Consider the following 26,610-nt stretch of genomic DNA (forward strand, 5'->3'; position numbering starts at 1 on the left):
TGATCACTGTAGTCATGCAGTCATGGAAACACTAAAAGGATGTTTGAGGCCTTTATGTATTTTTAAGTTATGAGTTGGTCAACAGATAAAAACAGTCTAGGTTTCATGACAGCTCACCCTGAAATGTCAAATCAACATATTTTTGTACAAATACATTTTTGGCATGTCATTCTTCATCATATTTTGGCACCTACATATCAGGACAAGTACTTTTTGTACTTTTGGGGCCTGAAATAATTTTAAAACTTTTGTTTTTGTGTGTCATGTTGAAGAGGAATCAGCTGAAGAAACCTTTAAACACAGCCACTGGTAAAACACTGCCCTCTGCTGGGGAATGTATCAATTAAAATTTCCAGATGGTAATTACAAACACTACTTTAAATGTGAAAGTTTTCCAGATTTGAGGGAGGGGAAAAGAACACACACACACCAACAGATAAATATTCCTGTCACTATCACTTTTGTCAAAAATTATGGTAAGCTTGCACATTTATTTTGATAAAATATACTCTTTTTGGCTCCTTAAAGCTGCCCTGTGACCAAATGACTGAAAAAACATGTGGTTTAAAGTAAATACTAATATATGAATACAGAAAGGAAGGTGGGGGAACCTAAATAAATGTAGACATACATAAATATCCAAATATATTTATAAAAATTAGAAATATAGAGTTATATATAAGATTTAGAAATAAATATAAAAATACAGGAATACATATGTGCAAAAATATAAATAAATTAGTTAATTAAACTGCTTATCCAGTGGATGTGGCTATAGATATACTTTATATTAGATAAATATCAGTGTAGTACAGCAAATTTAAAAATACAGATACAGAAATAAATACTTGCATCATTTGTTTTTCTTCTTTTTTTTCTTCCCCCCTTTCTCACCATCTCTACTCCCTTTTCTTTCTCTCCCTCCCTCTCTTTCTTTCATTCTTTCTCCCTGTCCTATCCCCCAGTCATGTCTGTAACAACTGAAAATCAAATCAAATCAATACATAATTATAATAAAGGTCAGTCAAATGGACCAATACAGCAAGGCCATGATGATCCACTTGGTAAAGTAAATCCACTTGGCATCTTTCTTGGCCTTCAGACAACAATTTTGATGGCTAAAGATCCAAACGGGACAGGCAAAAAAAGAAGAAGTTTTTATTTATTTAAATATTTATTCATTTTTTGTGTGACATTGTGCACTTTTTGTATTTTATTTTATTCATTTGTTTTTAACAATCTTAATTCTTCTTGTATTACCGTGGTTATGTCTCGGGGTTGCGCCACAGAACGGCTGACCTTGATGTCCAAATAATACACATAATTTTAATTTATTCATAAGTAAAAAACAAACAAATAAAGGGATGTGGGAGGGGGAAATGGAAGAAAATATTAACTGGGCTGTCTTTACTCAAGTAAAAATGTCGAACTTGTTCCGTGAACGCCTCTCTGTCACGCTCTGAACTCTCCGAGGTTTCCTCAAAGCAACACGAGCTTTGACAGCTCGACGTGCCAACATGGCGGCTGGCAGCTAACGCAGACACCTCCTCCTCCGTCTTTATTGTTATCTTTGTCAGCAGTGAAGAGATCAGCGGGCCCGGGGAGGATTCACGGAGAGGGCCGGTGAGCGGATGTCTGTCCCGGTCTCTGTCTCGCTGCTGTCCGGTACGTGACGCCGGCTTTTTTTCTGAACCGACAACAACAACAACAACAGGAGGAGCGGAGGGTGGGCTGGTTCAGCGGGGCTTCTTCACCTGTCGACCGGTATGTCTCTCAGGTAAGAAGGCGTACCTGTGACTGCTCGTTGCTGTGCTGGCTTTCCTCCCTCTCGGCCAAGTCAGGTGACCCGTTGGCATTAAAATGGCTCTCAGAGATAAGAAAAGAGGAGCGGGCGGCTGACTGCTGTGACATTAGTCTGCTTAAATAGACTCGTCAGGCTTAGGTTAAGGGTCAGAATGGTGCCACATCACCCTGATACAGGCTTATTTCTCAGAGGCTGTTTTTAAACCCGAGTTTCTCCTAAACAGAGACTCCACTGTCTCTGCTGTAGAGTCACAAGAGAAGGTCTTTTGTTTGTCATCCAAATCTAATAAGTGGTTTTCATTAACACCTGAACCTGGTGGTGGCTCCACCCATGAGTGATTCATATTAGATAATCCCCTCCACTTATTCTACTCCGATTTTATTTTTTATTTGGACTGAACTGAATAGCTTTGCATGAGTCACACTTCAAAATAAACCTTCTTTATTATATAATGGTCTTATTTAGCTATTCTCTCTTTAATAGGGCTTTTAAATTATTGGCTGCCCCTCATAAACAGAAGTGGATGGAGCTTCTGTGTGACTGAGATGGCATGTTAGGAATATCCCCTCTGCCAGAGGCTGATATGATGGGTTCAGACCACCACATCTAACCAAACAGTTTTCAGTAGCTGAATAGAGCAAGGAAGCAGACATCGACATGAATGACCTGCTTCTGTTTCTCATCTTTCATTAAAAACATTCTGCTCATTTCAAGCTATGTATTGAGCATATGAGTAGCTTAGCATGCTTCAAATTAAAAAATAATCCTCCTTCATCTTATAAAGTCCTCTTCTGATTGGTTGCTCCTCGTAAACAGAAGTGGGTGGGCTACTGAGCAGGAGTATCCAGGCGGTCTGAGTAGTTTTTGTTACCTTAACATAATCGAGGAGTTTTTAATGATAATTAATAATGCAGTACATATCGAAAAACATGTCCTCAAGCTGCAGAGAGGCTTAAATAAATATATATTTAATATAAATAAAATATATTGATGTACTGTCTGGATAGATGGGAGCAGGATTAGGGGGGTTAGTGTGGAGTGGGAAGGGAGGCTTATTAGCAGCATATGTGGAGACTGTAAAGAAGACATAGAAAAGGATGAATACTGGGAAACCAGCAACAAAGGCCGAGTGCTGAAAAGCAGCACAGGTGGATAAATTTGGCTTGGCGCCGGCACATTTGGCAGGGCTGAGTATTTGATTATGGAGCTGCTGTCATCCAGTGTGCTTCTGGTCTGACTCCGGCACACCTGAAACCACACAAACACAAAAAGGAGACGCTCAGGGAGGGGCGCAGGTCAACAGGAGGGAAAGGGAGGTGGAGGAGGGTGTGGCACATGAAGCAAAATCTGTAGACGGCCTCTGTCATCTGTTTAACTTCCACCTGCTGGTTTTGGTTTTGGTTTGTGTGTTTGGATGTTTTAGGCCATACAGAGTACTTTTTGCTGTTTACATAAAGACACCTCACAGTTCCCACTGAACTGAGTCAAACCCTGAGGACCGCTGGAGAAATTAGGCGTGATCATGATCAAAAATTGAACTCTTGCTGCACATCCCTACCTCAGTGTTTTCCCTCTTCTTGTGCTTTTATCTGCTTCTCTGTCTTCCTCACACACGTGAGCCGAGCAGCAGGCACCCAGCGGGTATGTGCTGCAGCTGTCTGATGACCACGGTGGCGTCTGGGCGGAGACGCACATTCCTCAGCTACATACCAAACATGCTGGTTCCTGTGAAGTCTCAGGAAGTAGTCTGGGCCCTCAGACTCTTCCTCTCTGGTTTTGCAGGAATTGGTGAACTTTGCTCGTTGTGACCTTTAGTTGTTTGTTTTTCTCTCTGCAGGTAATCTAAGGAATCTCAGATAACCTGCTGATGATGTCATCACCGATGGCAGCAAAGCCATCCACTGCCTCTGCCTCCCAACTTCGTCCCTCCACAGCTCTGGACTCACTGTCTGTGTCTTCCCTCTTAAGCGGGGATCTGGACGATGAAGAAGATGGAGGAAGTCGAGGCGGTGAGGATGAAGGACTGGGAGACCTGGAGGTGAACCCTTATGATGGTTTGCCCTTTTCTTCGCGATACTATGCCCTGCTGGAGGAGAGGCAGCGTTTTCCAGTGTGGCGACTCAGGCAGAGTCTGCTGGAGCACCTTGAGAGCCACAACATGGTCCTATTGAGCGCGCCCAGTGGGTCTGGGAAAAGCACACAGGTAACCACAGGCAGGAAAACGTTTTGGTTTTGGTTTTTTCGAAAATGTAACAAAGCCAGTCAGATCTGTGACTGCCTCCCAGTTGCTCCCATTTAGAGAATTTCCTAATCCATATTTGCATTCTTGGACTCTACTAGAGACGCTTTGCATGACTTAAAATAATCCATCTTTATCTTACACTTTGCACAGCTATGTTTGGCATCAAAAATGAGGCCTGATTTTTGGTCTTTTCTTTGTAAATTCAAACTGTGTTTTGAGTTTTGCTGGTTTAGAAGCCTGTGTGCTTTATGGTGGTTTTACTGGTCTCGCTCATTTAAGATCAGACTGAGCTGTATGTGTCCAGTCTGACATCCCGTCTTTTAACATGACTCGTGTGTGGAGCCAGCCTCAAGTGGACATCAGAGGAACTGCAGGCCTGGAGGTGGTTTCTGTGCCGGGTCTGTTTCTCAGGGACGATCTGGTTATCTATATACCTGCTCCATAGTTACACCCACCCACAGGCTAATGAATGACACCATTAAACCACTGTGATAGAGTCACAGTGCTGTGCTGTAACCTGAACGCTCATTTCGTCCTGAAACACCCACAGATCTCATTTCCAGCACCTCCTCCTCCTTCTCCTACGCTCTGTGAGTCTTTATGTGCTCGTTGCTTCGGTCTCTGTTGATCGGCTGTTTTCTGTGATTTAATTCTTTATTCTTAGTTTGGGTCCCCATCAGCTTCCCCCTCCTCCTCTTAAGATCAAATGAAAGCTTTGATATGGATTTAAGCTCGATTTAAGGCCCAGTTTGTTCTCTTTGGTAATGCGTGGATGACACTTGTTGGCAGTTTATTTATTGCTGTTAATAAGGGATGGATGTAGCCATGGTGATGTCACCCACTGGTTTCTGCACCTTTTGAAGACGACTAAACGTAGGTCATGTGCAGGTTTTCGGACTTGTGCACCAGTTTCTTGTGGTGTCTGAGGTCATGCAGCATGCCGGTGGTTGTCTGGTCGCAGGCATGGCAGGCTCAGTGAGCAGACTTGACTAGCAGACGAGGGCAAATTCAAACAAGAGAACCAATCACAAGCAGCACTCAGAATTTGAATGCTTACAGCCAAATGACAGCAGTCCATCCAAAAACTCATGATGTTGCACAAGTATAGTGTGAATTATAGGCTTTGAAGAACTTTATTAAGTCTAAAAACATTGTGTGACCTCTGTCCTCCCATGTGCTCACTGCAGGTTCCTCAGTGGTGCGTGGAGTATGCGCTCTCCTACGAGTTCTCTCATGGCCTCGTGTGCTGCTCGCAGCCTCACTCGGTGGCGGCGGTGAGTCTGGCCCTGCGCGTGGCCGATGAGATGGACCTCAGCCTGGGTCTGGAGGTCGGCTACAGAGTGCCCAACGATGATGGCTGCACGCCTGACACCATGCTCAGGTTAGATCGTTTTGAAATCTTACGCTGTTTTCAAAGTAATTTCATTTCTGTAGTGGCAAATAAAAAGTATTCAGATTACTCTGAAATTTCTCCTTTACTCTGTCTCTTGTATCTTTAGATACAATATATTTTTAAGATAAATGCTTTTTATTGTGAATTATAATGTTATTTAAAAAATGAGGCACACAGTGCATAGAACAGAGCAGCACTGCTTCTTGTTGTCAGTTTCAAACAATTAGGTAATCGTAAGTAAAAGTAATTAATCTGCGGATTCTTTGAATCTTTGCTTCAATATTTACACTAGATATTGTCTTTCTTCTGCTTTCAAGATCAGCTGCCATCACTTCATAACACGTTTATACTCTAATCCAGCAGGTACAGGCAGTATATCTTATAAGCATTGGATGATGCCCCTCTGCAGGCTTCCAGAAGGTGATCAATCAGGGGGGTCTTAAAAAGACGGGAGCTGAAATGGCTCGTTTCAGTTAGATGAACTGAGTGGTTACCTAAAGGCTCGATAAAAGATAAATAAGGATTGCTTTGAACGGAGCTACTGTAGCTCGTTCCCTGTTCTCATTTAACTCACAACAAGGAAGCAAGTATCAAATTATTCCTTTTGTTATTCTTTGAAAAGTCTCTGAAACAAACCTGCATGAAATATTTGATCCATGTTAAAGTCTAAACTTCTGCATCTCTGGATTTCTTTGGTTCTGGATGAAAATATTCCTCTGCCTTTCTTCTGCCCACAGCCTCACCATCAATTCTTATTCTCTGTACACCTTTAGTTTCCTCTGAGATTGATCCACGTGTCCTGTTTTGATGCCCTCTCCGCAGGTTTGTCAGCGACACGCTGCTGCTGGAGGAAATGATGTCAGACCCCCTGCTGCATCAGTACGGCGCCGTGGTCTTGGACGAGCTCCAGGAGCGCACAGTGCCCACAGACGTGCTGCTTGGCCTGCTGTGCGACGTCTGCCGCCAAAGGCCCGACAACTTCCGAGTGGTCCTCCTCACTCACCCCACTCTCGCCCCTCGGCTCGCCACCTTCCTGGGACCCTCTGTCCCTCACCTCTCCTTGGACAACTTCCCCTCAGAGCCTGCTAATGGAGACCAGGAGGAGGAGGAAGAGGGTGGAGCAGTGGAAAGGAAGGCTGTGAACATGGAGGTGGAGACACTGTACAGGGAGCTTTCGGCGGGGAAGGAACCCACCGCCGTCACCTGTCACATGGTGCTGGATCTGCACCGGAGAGGAGAGGAAGGAGATGTGATGGTGTTTCTGGCCAGTGCACAGGTACACGAGTAAACAGCCACGGAGAAGAAAGTAGATCCTCCGAGGTTTTTTGTGACAGAATATCTTTAAAAATTAATCTCCACATCAGCAGGCATGAAAATAATTTAAATACAACCTCTAATGAAGGAAAACATGACTCATTTAACAAAAACTAAACCAAAGACTGATTTAATAATAATGTACACTATATTAATGCCATAGGAAATTAGTCTGTAGGAAATTAGTCCTCTGCATTTAACCCATTCACTCAGTGAAGCAGTGGGAAGCCACCAATCCAGCACTTGGGGAGCAGTGTGCGGAGACGGTACCTTGCTCAGGGGTACCTCAGGGTTCGGTGGATTCAATCCCCCGACCTTCCAATCATGGAACCACCTACTGAGCTATCTCTGTTTCAAATAAAGTAAACAACACCTGGGCCTGTTGGTACAATGACACCTGATCTTATTCCTTTAACACAGTGTTTAGTTTTTACACTTTAACACAAAGCAAATTACCCAAACCGATCTTCATTCTTTATTCTGAGCTGTAGAGTTTCACCACCTTTGTCCTGCAGAGCAGTGAAATAAGGTCAGCTCCGCCTGAGAGGCGTCTGGGGCTTTGCAGGTGTCTGATGTCCCAGCTCAAATGAAACTACAAATATGCAGAAATCCCTGTGCTTTCGGTACATATTGACCTTCACTTTAGACTCTCATTTAAACTCCCTTTGTGTCAACATCACCACACCTCCTGCTCCTTCACTCACTGTTGAGGCCTTGTCTCCCTCGAGGGTGGTTTAGTTAGGATTACCTGGAGTGGAACAGCGTCAAGTTCTTTTTAAATTGCCACTAAGTGACAATCAGCTCGTCCTCAGTTTGGAGAAGCAACGCTAGAAGAGAAGGACAGCTGCAGGTGACAGCAGGCCACCTAAAAACATTCACTCTTAACTTTTCACATTCACTGTTAAGTGTGCTCTTTATTTAGAATATTTTTACTTCTTTATCTTCTATCAGAGAGCTAAAACCATCAAACCTTGGCAGGAGCATCATTTAACCTCACAAAGCACAAGCTAGGTGAGGGTTTTTTGTGCTTGTTTGTTTGTGGAAGCTGTTTTATTTTTAGAGAAATGCCCCAAAAGGAACCAACAGCACAAACAAGAGGAAATCGGCAATGGAGGCAAAACCGTTTATGTATCAGGTGGTAAATGTCTGCTGTAGCTCCAGTGGACATCAGGGGAACTGCAGCTGTTAGTGCTTTTTTCAGCCTGGTGATGAAAACGTGTCCTGTCTCCTCTCTGTTAAACAGGAAATAGAAGAGTGCGCCGCCCTGCTGGAGAAGGAGTGTGTAGCTTTGAGTCCTCAGCTCGGCGCTCTGCGACTCCTCCCCCTCCATGCCGGACTGGGTGGGCTTGCCCAGCGGATCTACGAGTCCGACCCTGATGCGTCCACTCTGAGGGAGGACGGCAGCTCTGAGGACAACTCGGCACTGGGAGCTGGAGGTGTAGGCATAAAAAGGAAAGTCATTCTCACCGATGCACTTGCAGAGGCGTCCTTCTCACTGCCCGGAATTCGCTACGTCATCGACATGGGGCTCCAACTAAAAAATGTGAGTTTGTTTTTGTATCAACAGCAATATTTCATGTAAAAGTACTCTTTTTATTATCACTTAATACGCTTTACGCATATTCAGGCCTGTTTTTGAGCTTGAATTTAATTAATGGTTTGTGGCAGGTTTATAATCCACAAATAAGAGCAAACTCTCAGGTTCTGAGGACGATCAGCAAACACCAGGCCGACATGCGCACTCAGAGAGTGAACAGCCACCTTCCAGGTACGCCATCTGTTCAGGTTTCACTCCCACACAAATGCTTCCTGAGGGCTAACAGTTTGCTGAAGAGTTATGAAGCACTGACTGAGCTAATCACAGCTCAAAGACTGAAAGATAAAACTCCATTGGTATTTCCCATAGACTGTAAATAAAAGATGTCCATAGCTGCCATGATGTCACCTGCTGGTTTCTCAACTTTGGTGGTGAGAGTCTGAAGTGACCATTGATCTATGAATTTTAAGTTTGCACATATTCGCACCCCCAGCTGGTCGCAGCAGGTGCAGCCCCTACCTGAGCCGGATTCTGCTGAAAGGCTTCTTTGTGTTAAAAGGAAGTTTTTCCTTTCCACTGTCACTAAGTGCTTGATGATAGGGTGTATTGCAGTATCTACCATTTTAAGGCAGCAGAACAGCTCATCTTTACAGTCGCTCCAGGCTGAACAGCTGCCGGGTAACTTTAAATGACCTGAAATTGATTTAGTGACAGCAGCTCACTGAGATTTAGTTTAGATGTAATTTTACCAACTGATTAAGGGCAAAGGGGGCGACAAATTCTAACTTTTTTCCCCCCCAGAAATAAGCGCAGTGCAGGATTTAGGGACAAACAGTAACTTCCAAAACCTTTCAGTAGATGATAGCATAAATGTATCAGTGATTGGTTCTACAGAAGTAAAAGAAGACCATTAAACATGAGCAGAATACAGCGGGGATTAAATGGTTTTAACTTTAGGTGACTGTGAGGTGTAAAACAGGGTCGTCAATAAAAGTTTCCATGTAGTTATAGTGCAGTTCCTCTCGGCAGACTGCATGCTGCCATCTTATGGTAAAGTTTGGTATTACATGGACAGGGAGAGGCCTAGCTCTGTATCTTTCTTCACACTCTGCTGGCTGCTTTGGATAATTCTGGGAGGATTTGAACTATTTTTAAACAGGAGTTTACAGAAAATGCCTTTAATATGTCACTTAAATCGACCTGCAGTTTCACCATGGCTGTAAACTGTGTGACTTCTCTCACTTTTTAGGCCTGTGCCTCCGTCTGTACTCCCAGTCCCTGTATGAAGAGGGGATGGCGGAGGCTCACTGTCCAGGTGTGATGGAGGAGAACCTCAGCCACCTGGTGCTGCTGCTGAAGAGGCTGGATATTGCCGACATGGGGCAGTGCAAGTTCCTGGACAGACCAGGTGACTTTTTGCAAACCTCTTCTGTGCCACAGAGCACACAGTGAAGGAGGTACACGTTTGTACCCATGCTAAGGAGACAGTCTTCTTTAGCTCTGCTTTTTCATGGAGTTTGGATTTACCATCATACCCTCCTCTCTCTGCCCCTCCCCCCAGCCCCTGAGGCCCTGATGCAGGCCCTGGAGGACCTGGACTATCTGGCAGCGCTGGACGACGACGGAAACCTGTCGGAGGTCGGCATCATAATGTCAGAGCTGCCCTTGGAGCCATCGCTGGCGAAAGCCCTGATCGCCGCCTGCGAGTACGACTGTGTCGACGAGCTGCTCACAATAGCCGCGATGCTCACGGGTAAACAAGCATTACAGGAAATGAAGCCCGATGAGAGACATTCGTTCTACATTGACTCTTAATAAAGAACATTTGATCTGATCTTTGTTTTCTTGTTGCAGCTCCTTCCTGCTTCGTCACTGCAGAGCCCAGCAGAGAGGAGGCTGCCGTCACACACTGGAGGCCTCTGATGCACACAGAGGGAGATCACATGACTCTCATCAATATATATAATGCCTTCTTGGAGCGTACGTACACTTCACCTTCATCACAGATGTACTGTGCTCAGCAGTGATGGTGCAATATTTTTCAGAAGCTTTAGGCAACTTTTTTCCATTAAACAGAGAAATGTAACAGAACAGCCCGTGGACCCGTTTCCATGCTGTATTTGACATTAATAAAGTTGAAGCCTAAAGAAAAAAAAAAAACCCAAAACATTTTTACTGTTTTCTGGGTACAAGTCCTGAAATTCAATAACTGCTTCTGCTGGTCCCTCTCTGATTGCTGGCCGGCCTGTGTGTGATCACTGCAGACAATCAGGATGAGGCCTGGTGCACGACAAACTTCCTCTGTCACGCCGCCCTGCGATTGGCTGTGGTGATTAGGGCGCAGCTGCTGGAGGTGATGCAGCGGATAGAGCTTCCCGTTTCTCCTCCCACTTTTGGATGCCAAGACAACTGCACGAACATCAAGCGGGCTCTCATCTCAGGCTTCTTCCTCAAAGTAAACTCCTCATTTTAAAAATATTTTTACCCATATTTCTGCTCTTCAACTTGGTGAACTTGTGTAACACTGACTCCTCCTCCTCAGGTGGCTCATGATGTGGACGGCTCCGGTAACTACCTCCTGCTAACTCACCGCCACGTGGCTCACCTTCACCCCTTCTCCTCTTACCTGTGTCGACAGCCGCGGCCCGACCCCCCCAGCTGGGTCCTTTATCACGAGTTCACCATCTCCCGCGACAACTGCATTCGCATCGCCTCTGACGTCCACCCACAGATGTGAGTTAAAGCTGCGAATTGGCTGCAATGTAGTAAAAAAGTGGCTTCATGCAACTTTATTAAAGTGAAAAACATTTTTAATCCCAGTGTCTGAGCAGACTCCTCCGTGAATCGCAACCTTATCGTGGTGGAGGGGTTTGTGTGTCCCAGGGATCCCAGGGGCTATGTTGTCTGGGGGCTTTTGCCCCCTGGTAGGGTCTCCCATGGCAAATTGGTCCTGGGTGAGGGACCAGACAAAGAGCGATTCAAAAGACCCTTATGAAAAAAACACCGAGGGAACAGTTTACCCTGCCCGGGATAGGGTTACCGGGGCCCCGCCCTGGAGCCAGGCCCGGGGAGGGTGCCCGAGGGCGAGCGTCTGGTGGCCGGGCCTTAGTCCATGGGGCCCGGCCGGGCACAGCCCGAAGAGGAGACATGGGCCCATCCTCCCGCAGGCCCACCACCCGCAGGAGGCGCCATAGGGGTCGGGTGCATTGTGTGCCGGGTGGCGGCCAGGAGCGGAGGCCCTGGCGGACTGACCCCCGGCTGCCAAGACTGGCAATAGGGACATGGAATGTCACCTCTCTGGTGGGGAAGGAGCCTGAGTTAGTGCGTGAGGTTGAGAGGTACCGGCTAGATATAGTCGGGCTCACCTCTACGCACGGCTTGGGCTCTGGAACCAGTCTCCTGGAGAGGGGCTGGACTCTGTCTCAGTCTGGAGTTGCCCCTGGTGAGAGGCGGCGGGCTGGGGTGGGTATTCTAATATCCCCTCGGCTTGCTGCCGGTACGTTGGGGTTTTTCCCGGTGGACGAGAGGGTTTGTTCCCTGCGCCTTAGGGTCGGGGAACGGGTCCTGACTGTCATCTGCGCTTATGCGCCGAGTGGCAGTTCGGAGTACCCAGCCTTCTTAGAGTCCCTGGGGGGGGGTGCTGGAAGGTGCTCCACCTGGAGACTCTGTTGTCCTGCTGGGAGACTTCAATGCTCACGTGGGTAACGACAGCGAGACCTGGAGGGGCGTGATTGGGAGGAACGGCCTCCCTGATCTGAACCCGAGCGGTGCTTTGTTATTGGACTTCTGTGCTAATCACAGTTTGGCCATAACGAACACCTTGTTCGAACATAAGAGTGTCCATAAGTGCACGTGGCACCAGGACGCTCTAGGCCGTAGGTCGATGATCGATTTTGTAATCGTATCACCAGACCTGCGACCATATGTTCTGGACACTCGGGTAAAGAGAGGGGCTGAGCTGTCAACTGATCACCACCTGGTGGTGAGTTGGATCAGGTGGCGGGGGAGGACGCTGGACAGACCTGGTGCACCTAAACGCGTAGTGAGGGTGTGCTGGGAACGACTAGCAGAGGCCCCAGTCTGCGAGATCTTCAACGCACACCTCCGGCAGAGCTTCAACAGCATTCCGAGGGAGGCGGGGGACATTGAGTCCGAATGGACCATGTTCAGCGCCTCCATTGCCGAAGCTGCTGCATTGAGCTGCGGCCGCAAGGTGGTTGGTGCCTGCCGTGGTGGTAATCCCCGAACCAAATGGTGGACACCAGAGGTGAAGGGAGCCACCAGGCTGAAGAAGGAGTCCTATCGGGCTTGGTTAGCCTGTGGGACTCCGGAGGCAGCCGACAGGTATCGACAGGCCAAGCGGAATGCGGCTCGGGCAGTGGCTGAAGCAAAAACTCGGGTGTGGGAGGAGTTCGGAGAGGCCATGGAAAAAGACTTTCGGACTGCCTCGAAGAGGTTCTGGCAAACCGTCAGGCGTCTCAGGAGGGGAAAGCGGTGCTCTACCTGCACTGTGTATAGTGCTGGCGGAGCGCTGCTGACGTCGACTGAGAAAATTGTCAGGCGGTGGAAGGAATACTTCGAGGACCTCCTTAATCCCACTGACGCGTCTTCCGAGGAGGAAGCAGAGTCTGGGGATGAGGGGAATGACCCGCCAATTTCCGGGGGCGAGGTCACTGAGGCAGTTAAACAACTCCTTGGTGGCAGAGCCCCTGGTGTTGATGAGGTCCGCCCCGAGTTCCTGAAGGCTCTGGACGTTGTAGGGCTGTCCTGGTTGATACGCCTCTGCAATGTTGCGTGGAGATCAGGGGCAGTACCCGTGGATTGGCAGACCGGGGTGGTGGTCCCCATCTTTAAGAAGAGGGACCGGAGGGTGTGTTCCAACTACAGGGGGATCACACTCCTCAGCCTCCCCGGGAAAGTCTATGCCAGGGTGCTGGAAAGGAGAGTTCGTCCGCTAGTCGAACCTCTGATGCAGGAGGAACAATGCGGTTTTCGTCCTGGTCGCGGAACACTGGACCAGCTCTTCATCCTCTCGAGGATACTTGAGGGTGCATGGGAGTTTGCCCAACCAGTCTACATGTGTTTTGTGGACTTGGAGAAGGCATTCGACCGTGTCCCTCGGGGTGTCCTGTGGGAGGTGTTGCGGGAGTATGGGGTGTCTGGCCCATTGCTACGGGCCATTCGATCCCTATACAACCGTTGCAAGAGCTTGGTTCGCATTGCCGGCAATAAGTCGGACTCGTTCCCGGTGGGTGATGGGCTCCGCCAGGGCTGCCCTTTGTCACCGGTTCTGTTCATAATTTTTATGGACAGGATTTCTAGGCGCAGCCAAGTGGCGGAGGGCTTTCACTTTGGTGGCCTCAGGATCTCATCTCTGATTTTTGCGGATGATGTGGTTCTGTTGGCTTCATCGGGTGAGGGCCTCCAGCTTGCACTGGAGCGGTTCGCAGCCGAGTGTGAAGCAGCGGGAATGAGGATCAGCACCTCCAAATCTGAGGCCATGATTCTCAGCCGGAAAAGGGTGGAGTGCCCACTCCGGGTCGGGGATGAGGTCTTGCCCCAAGTGGAGGAGTTTAAGTATCTCGGGGTCTTGTTCGCGAGTGATGGGAGAAGGGAGCCGGAGATCGACAGACGGATTGGGGTTGCAGCTGCAGTAATGCAGACGCTGCACCGGTCCGTCGTGGTGAAGAGGGAGCTGAGTGTAAAAGCGAAGCTCTCAATTTACCGGTCGATCTACGTCCCTACCCTCACCTATGGCCACGAGCTGTGGGTAGTGACCGAAAGGACGAGATCGCGGATACAAGCGGCGGAAATGAGCTTCCTCCGAAGGGTGGCTGGCATCTCCCTTAGAGATGGGGTGAGAAGTTCGGCCATCCGGGAGGGGCTCAGAGTAGAGCCGCTGCTGCTCCACGTCGAAAGGAGCCAGCTGAGGTGGTTTGGGCATCTGACAAGGATGCCCCCTGGGCGCCTCCTGGGTGAGGTGTTCCAGGCATGTCCCACCGGGAGGAGGCCCCGGGGCAGACCCAGGACACGCTGGAGAGATTATATCTCTCGGCTGGCCTGGGAACGCCTTGGTGTTCCCCCGGATGAGCTGGAGGAGGTGGCTGGGGAGAGGGAGGTCTGGGCCTCTTTGCTTAGGCTGCTGCCCCCGCGACCCGGCCCCGGATAAAGCGGATGAAGATGGATGGATGGATGGATGGATGTCTGAGCAGATTATAATCTAACTTAAAAATCAGACCCTCCACAACTCTCTCAGCTGCCTCGAGCAGCCTGTGAAGGATGAGGGCGTAAAAGAGTCGTGTTTTGAGACGCTGTTGTCACTTAGTGCTGATTATTATCACCTTTAAGCATCTCTGTTGACGCCTGTCGTGATTCCTCATAGGCTTGTGGAGCTGGCGCCACAGTACTTCCTTGGAAACCTGCCTTCGAGTGACGGGAAGGAGCTGCTGATGGAGCTGCGGCAGAGCCTAGAGCCGCCAGGGCTGTACGATCAGGAGGGGGTGGCGCAGGAGGACTCTAGAAGTCCTAGAGACGCTGAGGGGGGGCAGGAGCCTCACAATCAGTCCAGCACTGAGCTCTGCGTCATCCAATGAGAAGGGAGAAGGGGCGGAGCTTCTCAGGAGAGGATTCTGAAGACTTGGCGGTCTTCTTGATGTGACTTTACACGTGCAACACTAATGTACAGTCCTGTGTGTCTCCTCCTCTGTGTGGCGGCTATGAACATTCACACCTCCTCATTTCCTCCTCCTTTTTTTTTTTTGTTGACTTTATTTAAAAATGAATCTCAAACATTTGCTTTTATTTAAAGAGAGATTTCTATGTTTCTATGAATTTAGAGTTTTAAATTAAAGACAAAAAAGGAAGGAGCGATGAGGGTGAAATACCGGAAGCAATACTCCCTGTTAGTGTACGACCTTTGACCTCTATGCAGACGCCCATGAAGAGGTGCTTCTCAGGGCTCACTGTGATTTGTCGTGATGCTGATGCTTTCCAGCTGTTTTGATACAGTTTTCTTGCTCAGTCTTTTCCCTTTTTAATAGAATTTGTGTCGGTGCAAAAACTGCTTTGAATAAAGTGAAGTTTTTCATGTTTTCAGGATTTCAGCTGAGTGATTTTGCACTTTGTAGCTACCTGAGTTTTAACGTTTAAAGTCGCTTTACTGTAAGATTTAAAACTGAGAGTCATTAAAGAGAATTTCCTCCTCCAAAGAGTCTGTTGGTCTGTCAGTGAGATTACACATAAATGATGAGGCTAAACCACAGACTGTAAGTAAAAAAAGGATGTAGCAACCGTGAGTTCAGCCACCGGTTTTAGGTTTTTGGGCATCGGGGAAGACTGTAAGACTGTATTTCAACAAGAAGCAGGAGTGTCAACTTTGTCCTTGCTCAGCGAGCTGTGTAGATGCATTACTCAGGCAGATAAAATTTACACTGAATGATAAACACTAATGATGCCTGTAGTTACAGCACATGTATCTCCACTTTTATTGTACATACATGCAGCATATTGCATTACAAGCTGCAGCTTTGCAATCAGATCAATCTCTGCTCAGGGGCTGTTTGCAGAGCTTTAGGGGACTCGGTATGTACATGTCAGCGGACAGTTAAGATGGGAGCATCAGCGGTGAAGGTTTCTAGTGTTCAGTGCTTCAGTGCAGCGTCCCTCATGGTTTGGTACGCAGCCTTGTTCTGCTTAAACATCTTCAGCTCCAGCTCGGTCTGTGTGCGCATCCCCTAAAGTGCAAAAAAGTGAAATCAGTGAATTTACAATTTATTATACCACTTAAAGACCAAACATGTGAGTGCAGTGTGACCTCCAGGTCTTTGGTTATGGCGTGGTTGGGTCCATGGGTGACCATCAGGATGCGGTAGGCCTGACAGATCAGGCTGTGGCCCTCCTCGATCTGCCCTGCATGCCAGTGGGTGACACCTGCCCGCATAATGACCATACCCAGCTGGGCGTTATTGGGGTGGTACAACTTCCTGTTTCCAAAAGCAAAGGGGGCGAAAGTCATCCAAAATTGACATTTTAGATACTTTACATACACACTCTAAAGCAATGAGTATATATTATAAATTATTTATTTATTATTTGTAGATTTATTTTATATTAACTCTCAGCTCCAGCAGGATTACAGGCCAGGTTGAAGTAGTGTGTCTCAAGCATTCATTTAAAAGGCTCTGATGTTTAGGCAGATCTGTTATGAAGTCATGGACTGTTTCAAAGCTCAGAAGCAGCAGATAAAAAGCGTTAGAACCTAGCCTTTGTTTGCAACCATTTGAGTTGTGCTCCTCCACATCGAAAGAGGCAGTTGAGGCGGTTTTGGTATCTGACTAGTATGCCACCTGGACGCAATCTAAGTGAAGTGTAGGACACATCCTACCAGGATAAGGTCCTGGGGCAAACCCAGTATACGCCAGAGGTATTATTTACTCTTTCCTCAGTCTACACCAGCCTCCATGTCCAAGTTACTAACATAGCAACCACACAGCATGATGCTACCACCACCATGCTTTACTATAGGGGCAGTTTTAGCAGATTACAGGCAGGGACTGATTTTTTTTTTTTTTTACCTCAAAACTGTGTTTTTTGCCTCATCGGGTCTAATAGTCTGGGTCTTTCCAGCTGTTCTAACAGAAGGGCCCTATTAATGAAGAACTACTGAGATGGCTATCCCTAATCTCTTCAGAGGAAGTTTTGTTGGAATAACCAGTTCATCTTTGCTCCCCAATCAAGACCTCAGTCCCTTTCTCTATGAAGAGTCCTGGTGGTTCCAAACTTCTTCCATTTCACACATGGTTTTAGACCCTAGCTCCCATGCATGACCTACCAAAGTTTAATTATGGAGGTCTGCAGCGAGTTAAGCAGACATCAGGACTCCTAAATGTGCTGTTCTGGTCTGCCTCATGGAAGCGCTTCCATACTGGCCTCACTTCTCAAACCTGGCGGCTATGTTGATCTGATACGGAGTCTATTATCAGCACTAACCTGTATCCCTCCACCATCCTGTGGGCGTAGTCTGCTGCCTTGGCGAAGGACCGCTGGTATGACAGGACCTCGCTGGCGATGCTGAGCACTCGCAGCTTGTACAGGTTAGTATCTGCCAGGACATTCTCCTGCTTCTGCAGACACTCATAACACAACTTCAGCACCTGAGAGAGGAAAGGAGAGATGCTGACTAGACTGAAGGAGTTAACGAAAGCATGGCAACAGTCATCAAGAGAGGGTTAGGTGGAAGGAAGCTGACAGGGGTGTGGTCTACCTCATTGTAATCTCCCTCAATGCGTGACTTCTCAATCTTCTCCAAAGACTCCTTACTGAAGACTGTTACCTCCTTTACCTTATCCGCGGATGGCTGAGAGAATGAGAGAAAAGTCGAGGTAATAAACTGAAAATACACTTTAAAAACAGTCTAATGTTTGCCCTCGCACTTTGCTGTCTGCACCCGCTGTCATCAGGTCATCCTCGATGTGCTTGCTGCAGTGCTCACAGGTGCAGTCAAAGTGGAAACGCTCCTTCAGCTTCTTCTGGCGGTCAGCCGAAAGGTTCAGGAAGTCCACGTAGCTCACAGTCAGCTCTTCTCCCTCAGGGATTTTCCCCAGAGCCCGTAGCTCAATCCTGGGACAGAGAAGGACCGGATGGTGTAGGTTTCTCAGTCATCCAGGTCATGGTAGTCTAAGGAGCTTGGAAAGAAAGTGACTGGACTTCTTTAAGTTTGGTGAAGACATTTCACCTCTCATTCAAAAGGCTTCTCCAGTTCTAAAACCACGTGGTGTAGAGTCTCAGTAAACTCCAGTGAGGGTTTACGATGGTTATCAACCATCTTAAGGGACAACTCTGAGGACATCACGATGCATGTAAATTGTTTTATAGCGGAGGAAACTGGACGTTGTTACCTATCTGAATATCTTGAATCCTGGAAGTCGATTAGTCCATGTTCACTATGATCTCTGCATACAAGTGTACTTTTAGAGATATGGGGCAGGTTGATCTCTTGTTTATAATCATTATGATAAGCGAGGTACTACCATCTGCCAGGAAAAGACCAAAACCAGGTATGAGCGTCTCTCAGAAGCTTTCTTTTTTATATCTAACAAGCGTCTACGAGCATTTTCTTCCTCTTAAGCTTGCATGAATGACCAACCTATTGGGTGATTTGTTGGCATTTACTGCTTTATCTCTTTGTTTTGATGCTTTGACACATCACAGGATAACTTGCAGGTTTAGCAGTTCAATTGAATTTTATTTAGATAGTGCCAGATTACAACAACAGCCTCAAGGTGCTTAGAATTGTAAGGTAAAAATCCAATGCAGCCCTGAGACTGGTGACGTTTTGGCTACTGTTTGGATACACTAAATTTGAACTAACGTGGATATTTAGCTATATGCAACCTTAGTGGTTAACAGCCTTAGGTGGATCCTGTAGACACTGTGTTATTAAACTGAAAACTTAAAAAATGCAAAAGTTCTTGTGGAAAAGCGGTTCATGTCTAAGAACCTCTTTAGTGCAACCAAACATGCACAGATGCTATGAAGAGGAAACTATCCACAGAGATCAAAACTGATTTTCTACCAGGCTGTAAACATTTTTATTTCTGCTGTGAAGTTGTATATTTTAACACAAGTCCTATGGGGACTTGTGCACTTCTCGAGGGAGCCTCCAGTGGACAACACAGGAACTGCAACTCTAACCTCAGTCTAATATTTGTGAAGAAAGATAATAAAACTGTGTATGTAGCGTTCTGCGTTATAGCTGGAATAAACACTGGCGTGTGTCTCTGTGTGTTCTCACTAAAGCCAGTCATATGTCGGAACGAGTGGTGAAGGTCTGGAAAACATACCTCCTCTGAGAGTGGAGAGCAGAGCTCACAGCTGACTGGCTGCAAAGAAAAGAGAGAGTCAGACGTTTATATGCTGCACTCTGTTTAAAGTAAAGCATCGGTGTGGTCCACTAAATCTGCCAGACTCTGGCATTATTACTGTACTTTACTTCCCTAATATATGCGTCCATATATATCTGTAAATTAAGTCGTCACAAGCACAAAAGACACATAATAAACAACTTCTTAGTGTTAGGAGGATAAAATTCTGCATGCGTTCATTAAGGTTTTTTCAAATTGTAGTGTTTTTTTATGAAATGACCCTGAGAGGTTTATTTCATGATGGAGCAGTGCTCTGCAGCTCGGATACGTACTTCCCGTGGTTGAGGATGACGGTGCAGTTAGGCCAGCAGTCATGGTTGACCAGGCACAGGTTGGGAAAAAGACCCACACCCACAGCCTGCAGCCCTCTTTGGTCACTCAGGGTGAATCCATTACACTTGATCTGCAAGAACAGACACAGATGGCAGGAAGGGTAAGAAGAGGCAGAGGCAGAGCTAGGATGTTGGATTTGGTGATTAATGAGGAAACACTAACGATGCCAAAGATGTGTGAGATATAGTCGACAGAGTGCTGCCTCGTCCCGTAAGACCAGTACTGAAGGAACTTGTGCACGTCAGCCCGGAGCTGCTTAAAGTCTTCGGCGGCCAGGTCGGCCACATGCTCCTGCAGTTGGTCAACGGAGATCAGCTGACTGTCGGAAGCGATGCCCGTGTCCTTGTGCATACGCCACAGCACACGAGCTGCCAAGCTGTCGCAGGAAGAAACAGGAAATTGAAGGTTCATTCATCCATGTCCAAGATTCCTGGGAATATCAGCCAGATCATAGTCCAGGACAATAAACCTGGCAGGAAACGCATGATGTAGTGCAATGGTTCCAGGTATAACTCGGATTTTGTTGTAGATACACATATCTAAAACAATCATGTGACACAAACCCCCAGCCTGGCTGATTTATTAGACTCAGATACCTGGAAGTTCAACCCACTGATCATGACAGCAGCAAAGGCTTTAACCAGGTCCCCAATGACCTATGGGCAATCGTGGCTCAAGAGTTGGGAGCTCGCCTTGTAATTGGAAGGTTGCCAGTTCGAGCCCCGGCTCGGACAGTCTCGGTCGTTGTGTCCTTGGGCAAGACACTTCACCTACCGCCTACTGGTAAGGGCCGATGGCGCAATATGGCAGCCTCGCTTCTGTCAGTCTGCCCCAGGGCAGCTGTGGCTACTGTAGCTGCCTCCACCAGTGTGTGAATGTGAGAGTGAATGGGTGGATGACTGGACGTGTAAAGTGCTTTGGGGTCCCTAGGCAGGACTAGTAAAAAGTGCTATACAAATACAGGCCATTTACCATTTTAGACTTTGGTTAAGCTTTTTAGTTGGGTTGGTCCACCTAATTTGGAACACCCCAATTGAACCCCACCCCAAAAGAAACTTTACCTATTTAGCACGTGGCTAAAACAAAATCCAATGCCAATCTTAGCTTTAGATGAGTCACAGGTAATTTGGGGATAACAGATAAATGGGATTGCTGGTAGTAACCAAATACAAAACAAGATTGAGCACATTTGGACAAACCTTGCACTATCACATTTAACATCACTTCCGGTATTAATAAATCTTAGTTTAAGCACACTTTCTGGTACTTCGCGGCCTGTAAAGAGCTCTTAACTGCCGGGAATGTGTGAAGTCTGTAAGCGTTCAAGGGGAGTGAAAATCTGTCTTTTCATACAAACTTTATTTATCCTGGAAGCAAAAACTTTTCAGATGTTAGCACATTTTTCGATGGTGGGAAAACCCAGAGGTCTCTGTCATGCACATTTTCTTACCGAATATTCTCGCTGGGCGCGCTGCCGAGCTTCTTGATGGCACCACACTCCTGCTTGTGCTCGTTCCAGCACGCGGTCTGGCAGGTTCGGTCGCAGTAGTGGGCAAACTTGCACTGAGCGCAGCGGTGCAGATTGGCCTGATGGCGGAAGCAGCTGTGGCACACCTGGGTGGCTAATCTGAAAGAGAAACACAGACAGGTTAATGGTAAAATCACAGAGATGAGGAGTGCTCCTATGTTCAGATAATAATGAAAGTGTGTAGCTGTTTTTCTAGTTTCCCTGATTCTCATTTCTTTATCATTCTTTAAACCTCACAGAAGTTTGCAGGTCTGTGTGTAAATTGTTTATTTAGCCCTCTGTGCCGGTCCAAAACAACGCCAAGCAGCCTTGTTAATGCCTCTCACCACTTACAGCGTCCGCAGTCTCTTTGTAGTTTTGGACAGCTCCCACTTTACACTGTGCAGAAACCCTCAGTGCATGCCTGCTTCGGTGAGCTGCCGTCTTGCAGATACGAGCTCTTATAAGGCTGTAACACTAACACTGCTACCAGATCTGTGTCTGGTATTCTAGCACATCAACAAACCAGTGTTCCCTTTAATACCAGCTGATTTTAGCCATCAGAAAATCATTACTAACCAAAGCAAACATGTAGAACGCTCAAAAAAATCAGGAATCAGTTCCCGCCTGATCCTGAGATCCAATAACTTTAGTTCATTTAACGAAGGCATAAAATTTCTACCTTCTTGTATGAAATTACAGTTGCAGGCCCTCATCATAATATCTCATAGTTTTAATAAAGATCAAAGATTTCATGTCCTCGTAGAGGAACAGAAAAAACAAACTGGTTCTCTGGATGTTTGTTTTCCAATAATTTGCTGGATAAATCTTCAAAACAATGAAATTTTTGCTTTTTTACCTACATTTGGACACAAGAGTCATTTTCTATGTCAAAAGGTCAACTGTCAACTTTGGCGCCAAAAAAACAAAACCAAGCTTGAACGACTTTAAACTCAGATGGCTGCAACTTATTCAAACCACTGAAACCAGCAAAGCAGACCACATCAATCCAGTTCCTAATGACGTCGCAATGGCCTCCTGTGTGTCCCAGTTTTACTTTTGCTGCGTTGTCAAACATCCATCCCTCTCAGATTTTCGGGGACAGGTCTGTTTTCTGTCTCCAGAGGCCAAACTAAACAGTGAGAATCAACCTGCAGATCACTGCATACCTGAAACCAACCACAATGTGCTTTTTTATGTTCCATATGTGATGCTAAAAGGCATTACACTCTTAAATCTGATCTTATATTAATAAAACCTGAACGTTAAACCTTGTAAAGGTGCCATAATCCTTTCTGCTGGAGCCTCCTCACATTGGATCCAGAACTATGTCACGCTCAAGTACATATGACACCTCGATGGCCTTCGTGTTGCTGATGTCATAGAATTCAGAGGTCTAGAAGGAAGGTCACGACCCTGAGATGGTGACCAACGCCCACAGTCTGAGTACACCTGAGACGTGTTCATGCAAAACCCAGAACGACCAGGAGACCCGTACCTGTCGAAGACCACAGCTGCAAAGCTGGGCTCGGAGAAGATCACTTCCCCTGTGTTGAGCTCTTTGGTGGCCCTCAAGCCTCGACCTTTGCTCCCGGCATCAAACAGCTCGGCTCGCTCCATGTTCCCTACAGTCATTGTGCCGGGCAAACAAAACACAGGGGAGACAGTGAGGAAGGAGAAAGCAGCCAAGGGCGGGACAGGCTGAGGGAGTGCAGGACTCTCACTAACATTCGGGTGCCCTCTCTCTCTCCTCTTAGGCCGACCCCTGCAGAGGCCAAAAATAACCCTGAAGGGGTTGAACCACCTCAGCAGAGCGGTAAGAGAGGGAGGGAGGTGACGGAGGTATGAGGTGGTGCATGTGGGTACCCCTTGTTTGGGTCGGTTCCCCCAGTGGTATTTTGGTCCGGGGCAGCTGTGGCTGTCTGTCAGAGGCACATGACAGGAAACAGATTCAGTGACTTTATCTTTGCTTTTTACAGTAGAGTGGAGGTGACTGCACCCAGTTTACACTCATTAACACATAAAAGAAGATTTTAAAGTCTTCTTTTATGAAATAAATAGAAATAAAGTCACTTTAGTGTTAATTTTCATTGGAAAACAGACAGAAATACAAAGCCATACTTCATATTTAAAACAATAAACTACATTATTCCTGTTTTAAAGTCACACCATCCACAAAGTGATGAGTCTGAAATAACTGCTGACCCAATAACCAATAAAGTGTATATCGGTCATGCTGACTGGTCACATGTGCAATTAAAAGCATTAAAAGATTCAGGACAAGTAGCGAAGAGGCAGAGCCAATGAGAAAGTGAATCCAGGTGTGAATTGTTTCATGCTGTGGATGCTGCACGCTCAGCACCAGTATGAGGAAAACCTGTATAAATGATATTTCCAGTAAATGTACATTGGTTACAGGCTGTGATTAAGGTCCTTAGAATAATACTAATATGTGGTATAGCCTGAACAACCTGATTTATCAGCATCAGCATTTAAAATGGTTTGTAAATCTAAATAAGTAAAGAAGAGACGAGAGAAACAGCATTTATATGTGCTGTGAGTGTCATTGTCAGAATGACACTGTCAGTGCCCACTAGAGGGCACTCTTCAACATCCCTGTTAGCAACACAGTTTGAGGATTTGTTCCAGTTTCTTCATTGACCCTCCCATCGGCAGAGCTCCGGAGAATCGTGTGAGTACCGATTTATTCCGTCTTTCTTTGCTTTATTTTCATGAAATAATGGTGAAAAACAGTTAAATTTATATTATTTCAGACTCACACGAGGCTCTCTGTGATTTTCTTTCTGTGACTTTGTGAATCAGTGATTTCACAATGTTTATCTAACACACGGGCGGAGGATTTAAAGTCGGTACACAGTTTTGGTCAGTGTTGTGTTAACCGAGCACCGTTCACGGTGTACATCCGGTGACTTATTCCACTGTGAGAGGATGATCCAGCTCATCATCATAACATCTGTGCTCGCTGCATACATCACACTGTATAAAACACCTGATTCTACAAGTGAAGGCTTTGATGAAAGAGTGAGCAGATTACTAAAAACGGTGTCAAATTCTCTCTGTTTCACATCCAAAGTGCTTTAAAAACAAACATATTGAGTTAGATTTTTCTTTAATCACTGCATTTACTATCTCATACTCATGCCTAATTTTAGAAGGAGCATTTAACATCTGGGAGAGCCCCCACTGGGACCCTCATCCTAGAAGCCTCCAAAGAAGTCCAGGTCATCGGTCCCCAGCGGGCAGGCTCCGGAGCCCAGAGGAGGTGGATGCCTCAGAGGGTTTGTTACAACAGCTACACCAACCAAAAAGAAATGGTTTCTTTCTGCAGTCTGATCAGCTTCCACTCTCTTTAATTTAAACATCAAACGCTTCATGAACTAAAACATTTACTTCTCTTTCATTCAGCCTCTCACTACAACCACATCCAGCTCCTACCAGGAGTCACAGGAGGAGCTGCTGGAGGTCTCAAAGGGCCTGGATCAGCTTGCGGAGGTGCCATCTCCTGCTGCTACTCCTCACAAGGCTCCCCCTCCATCTTTGGTGGCTTCTCCACCATAACCGAGCAGTTCCTGGCCTCGTCCAACCTGAGCCCTGGTTTCCACTGCCAGACCAGATGAGGTGAGCCAAAGGTGTTTAGTCTTCACGTGGGTTTGATCAAGCCTGCTGTGTACACAGGTCGAGGATATAATGAAATTTTCACCTTTAAGCTGCTCTGTTCTCACAGTATAAATGACGTTCATACTTTGAGATCTACGTGTGATGAGTTACAGAAAACTGATCGGGGTGGAGTAGCTGTAACAGCAGCAGGCATCAAGCTCAAAGATGTCAGCTGATACTCTGGACGAGGGGACCGACCCACCGTCATCACCTCCAATTCTCCCCCCCCCTTCCGATGCGGACGGTGGGTCAGCTGCAACGCGCAGAGATGACCTGATGCTGCCGTCTACATTGGCTTACTCTAACCCTACTCACCCATCCCTGTTGCTTGTCACGTGTTTCCATGGTGTTATGGTGTGAAGATTTGTGTGCTTTTGTGCTGAGAAGTTTTTGTTTTCTGTTCTCATACCAAGAAACTAGCCAATCAGGAGCTCAGTCTGAGCAGAGTTTTTCTCCTCCACTGCCCTTTTGTGTTGAACATTTCATTGTTGTTGTTTACGCTACCTGTTCTGACCTGTCTCCCCAATGTGAAGTTTGTGTAATGTATGTATGGTTGGAAGAGGTCCAATTTTGCTGCAGGCAACTGCAAGTCACAAATAAAGGCTTCATCAAATCAAATCATCGGCATGGATATCACCAGCACAGTGACATGTCTCCAGACTCCTTTTTAAAAAAGAAGGAACTATTTGGTGTCTTTGTTTACAGTTATTTCTATCACAGTGATAAGAAAGAATTTATTAGTCCCAGAAATTCACTTTGTTATAGCAGCAAAGTAGAAAGGGAAGGAATAAATCAATAGATGCGGCATACCTAAGAACAATAATAACAATAATGCAAAAACAGAAGAAAATATAAAATATACAAGGTAGAAGAAATATTTAGACATGCATGTAAACAACAAGACAAGCTCAACAGGTCAAACAGTGCAAACATGATGGAATTACAATTACGCCTGATTTGATAACAGAGTTCACTTCTGTGTGATTTCAGCTCAGACCGATTTTTGAGATATTCACAGTCATATGATGGAGTTCAATTAGAAACATCAGTGTCAGTGATGGAGGTCTTTACACTCCACCACACATTTCAGATATTAAGTCACGCTGAGGAATCGGTCTGTGGCCTCCCTGTCAGGAGGAAACACTGCAGAATGAGAAGGACATTTTCTACAGACACACTTTATCACTGCTTACTACAGGTTAGCTCAGTCGTCTGAGAGTCAGGCCTCAGATAATGCTTCAGTCTGAAGCATTATCCACACTTCAGAGACCAACAGGATATAAAAACTTCATTAACTCTGATCAAAGTTTACATTTCAATTGAAAGCGTTTAAGTGTCCCCTCTCTCTCTTTTAACACGCACTCATTAATTTTATAAATATTTAAATAACATAAAAATATTACTTAACTGCTGTTAAACACGTTTCTGAGCACGGAACCAGCCTCTGATCAGGAACATTTACAGCATAATGTGCGGCTTTAAACTTCACACTGATCTCATGTTACAATCCTGCTGTGATCTCAGTAAAAGGCAGCTCTCTGCTGTCGTGCAGGAGAAGCTGAACTTAGCATGTGGACAAAAATCCTAAATCTTACAATTTAAATGTTTCGGCACTGCTGCCATCGCCCGCTTGTGTACCACCAGGGGGCGGAGTCAGAGACACTTTCTGCAGGATTTAGTGCTACAGTCAATCAGCTAAAAAATGATTAAACACAGATTTTGTGCGTATTTTAAAAGAGAAAATGAGGAACGCTTCACGAATTTGCGTGTCATCCTTGCGCAGGGGCCATGCTAATCTTCTCTGTATCGTTCCAATTTTAGTATATGTGCTACCGAAGTAACACGACAGCTCCAAGGACCCGGGAACTATTTAAAGCCCT

General features: G+C 46.3%; 2 protein-coding genes, 1 long non-coding RNA gene and 1 other non-coding gene across 5 annotated transcripts; 2 read left to right on the top strand and 2 right to left on the bottom strand.

Annotated features, from left to right (window-relative positions):
* The first annotated feature begins 1,381 nt into the window (after positions 1 to 1,381).
* Positions 1,382 to 15,710, top strand: dqx1 (DEAQ box RNA-dependent ATPase 1). 2 transcript variants are annotated; one of them, XM_085166674.1, is made up of 12 exons: positions 1,382 to 1,764; positions 3,642 to 4,007; positions 5,234 to 5,427; positions 6,262 to 6,715; positions 7,997 to 8,296; positions 8,422 to 8,521; positions 9,540 to 9,698; positions 9,852 to 10,043; positions 10,145 to 10,270; positions 10,555 to 10,745; positions 10,833 to 11,023; positions 14,673 to 15,710. In XM_085166674.1, the coding sequence occupies exons 2-12, from the start codon at positions 3,672 to 3,674 to the stop codon at positions 14,881 to 14,883; spliced, it is 2,454 nt and encodes an 817-aa protein (XP_085022800.1). In that variant the 5' UTR covers positions 1,382 to 1,764; positions 3,642 to 3,671; the 3' UTR covers positions 14,884 to 15,710. The 2 variants fall into 2 exon arrangements, with proteins under 2 accessions (XP_085022800.1, XP_085022799.1); XM_085166673.1 differs by having other exon boundaries at positions 1,383 to 1,777.
* A 40-nt stretch (positions 15,711 to 15,750) lies between these two features.
* smyd1a (SET and MYND domain containing 1a) lies at positions 15,751 to 22,930 on the bottom strand. The gene is made up of 10 exons (XM_085166676.1): positions 22,551 to 22,930; positions 20,996 to 21,172; positions 19,708 to 19,921; positions 19,485 to 19,615; positions 19,132 to 19,170; positions 17,722 to 17,908; positions 17,553 to 17,645; positions 17,279 to 17,442; positions 16,104 to 16,272; positions 15,751 to 16,023 (listed from the first exon to the last, which is right to left on the bottom strand). The coding sequence occupies exons 1-10, from the start codon at positions 22,685 to 22,687 to the stop codon at positions 15,931 to 15,933; spliced, it is 1,404 nt and encodes a 467-aa protein (XP_085022802.1). The 5' UTR covers positions 22,688 to 22,930; the 3' UTR covers positions 15,751 to 15,930.
* Positions 22,931 to 23,648: 718 nt separating this feature from the next.
* On the top strand, positions 23,649 to 25,378 carry LOC146514777 (uncharacterized). Its single transcript, XR_014875125.1, has 4 exons — positions 23,649 to 23,744; positions 24,226 to 24,351; positions 24,479 to 24,691; positions 24,844 to 25,378. It is a non-coding gene; the product is annotated as an uncharacterized LOC146514777 (long non-coding RNA).
* Positions 25,379 to 26,468: 1,090 nt separating this feature from the next.
* LOC146514778 (U6 spliceosomal RNA) lies at positions 26,469 to 26,574 on the bottom strand. Its single transcript, XR_014875526.1, has one exon. It is a non-coding gene; the product is annotated as a U6 spliceosomal RNA (small nuclear RNA).
* Between the last annotated feature and the right edge of the window lie 36 nt (positions 26,575 to 26,610).

This window comes from Neolamprologus multifasciatus, chromosome 7 (genome assembly GCF_963576455.1).
Source record: "Neolamprologus multifasciatus chromosome 7, fNeoMul1.2, whole genome shotgun sequence".
NCBI classification, from domain to species: domain Eukaryota; kingdom Metazoa; phylum Chordata; class Actinopteri; order Cichliformes; family Cichlidae; genus Neolamprologus; species Neolamprologus multifasciatus.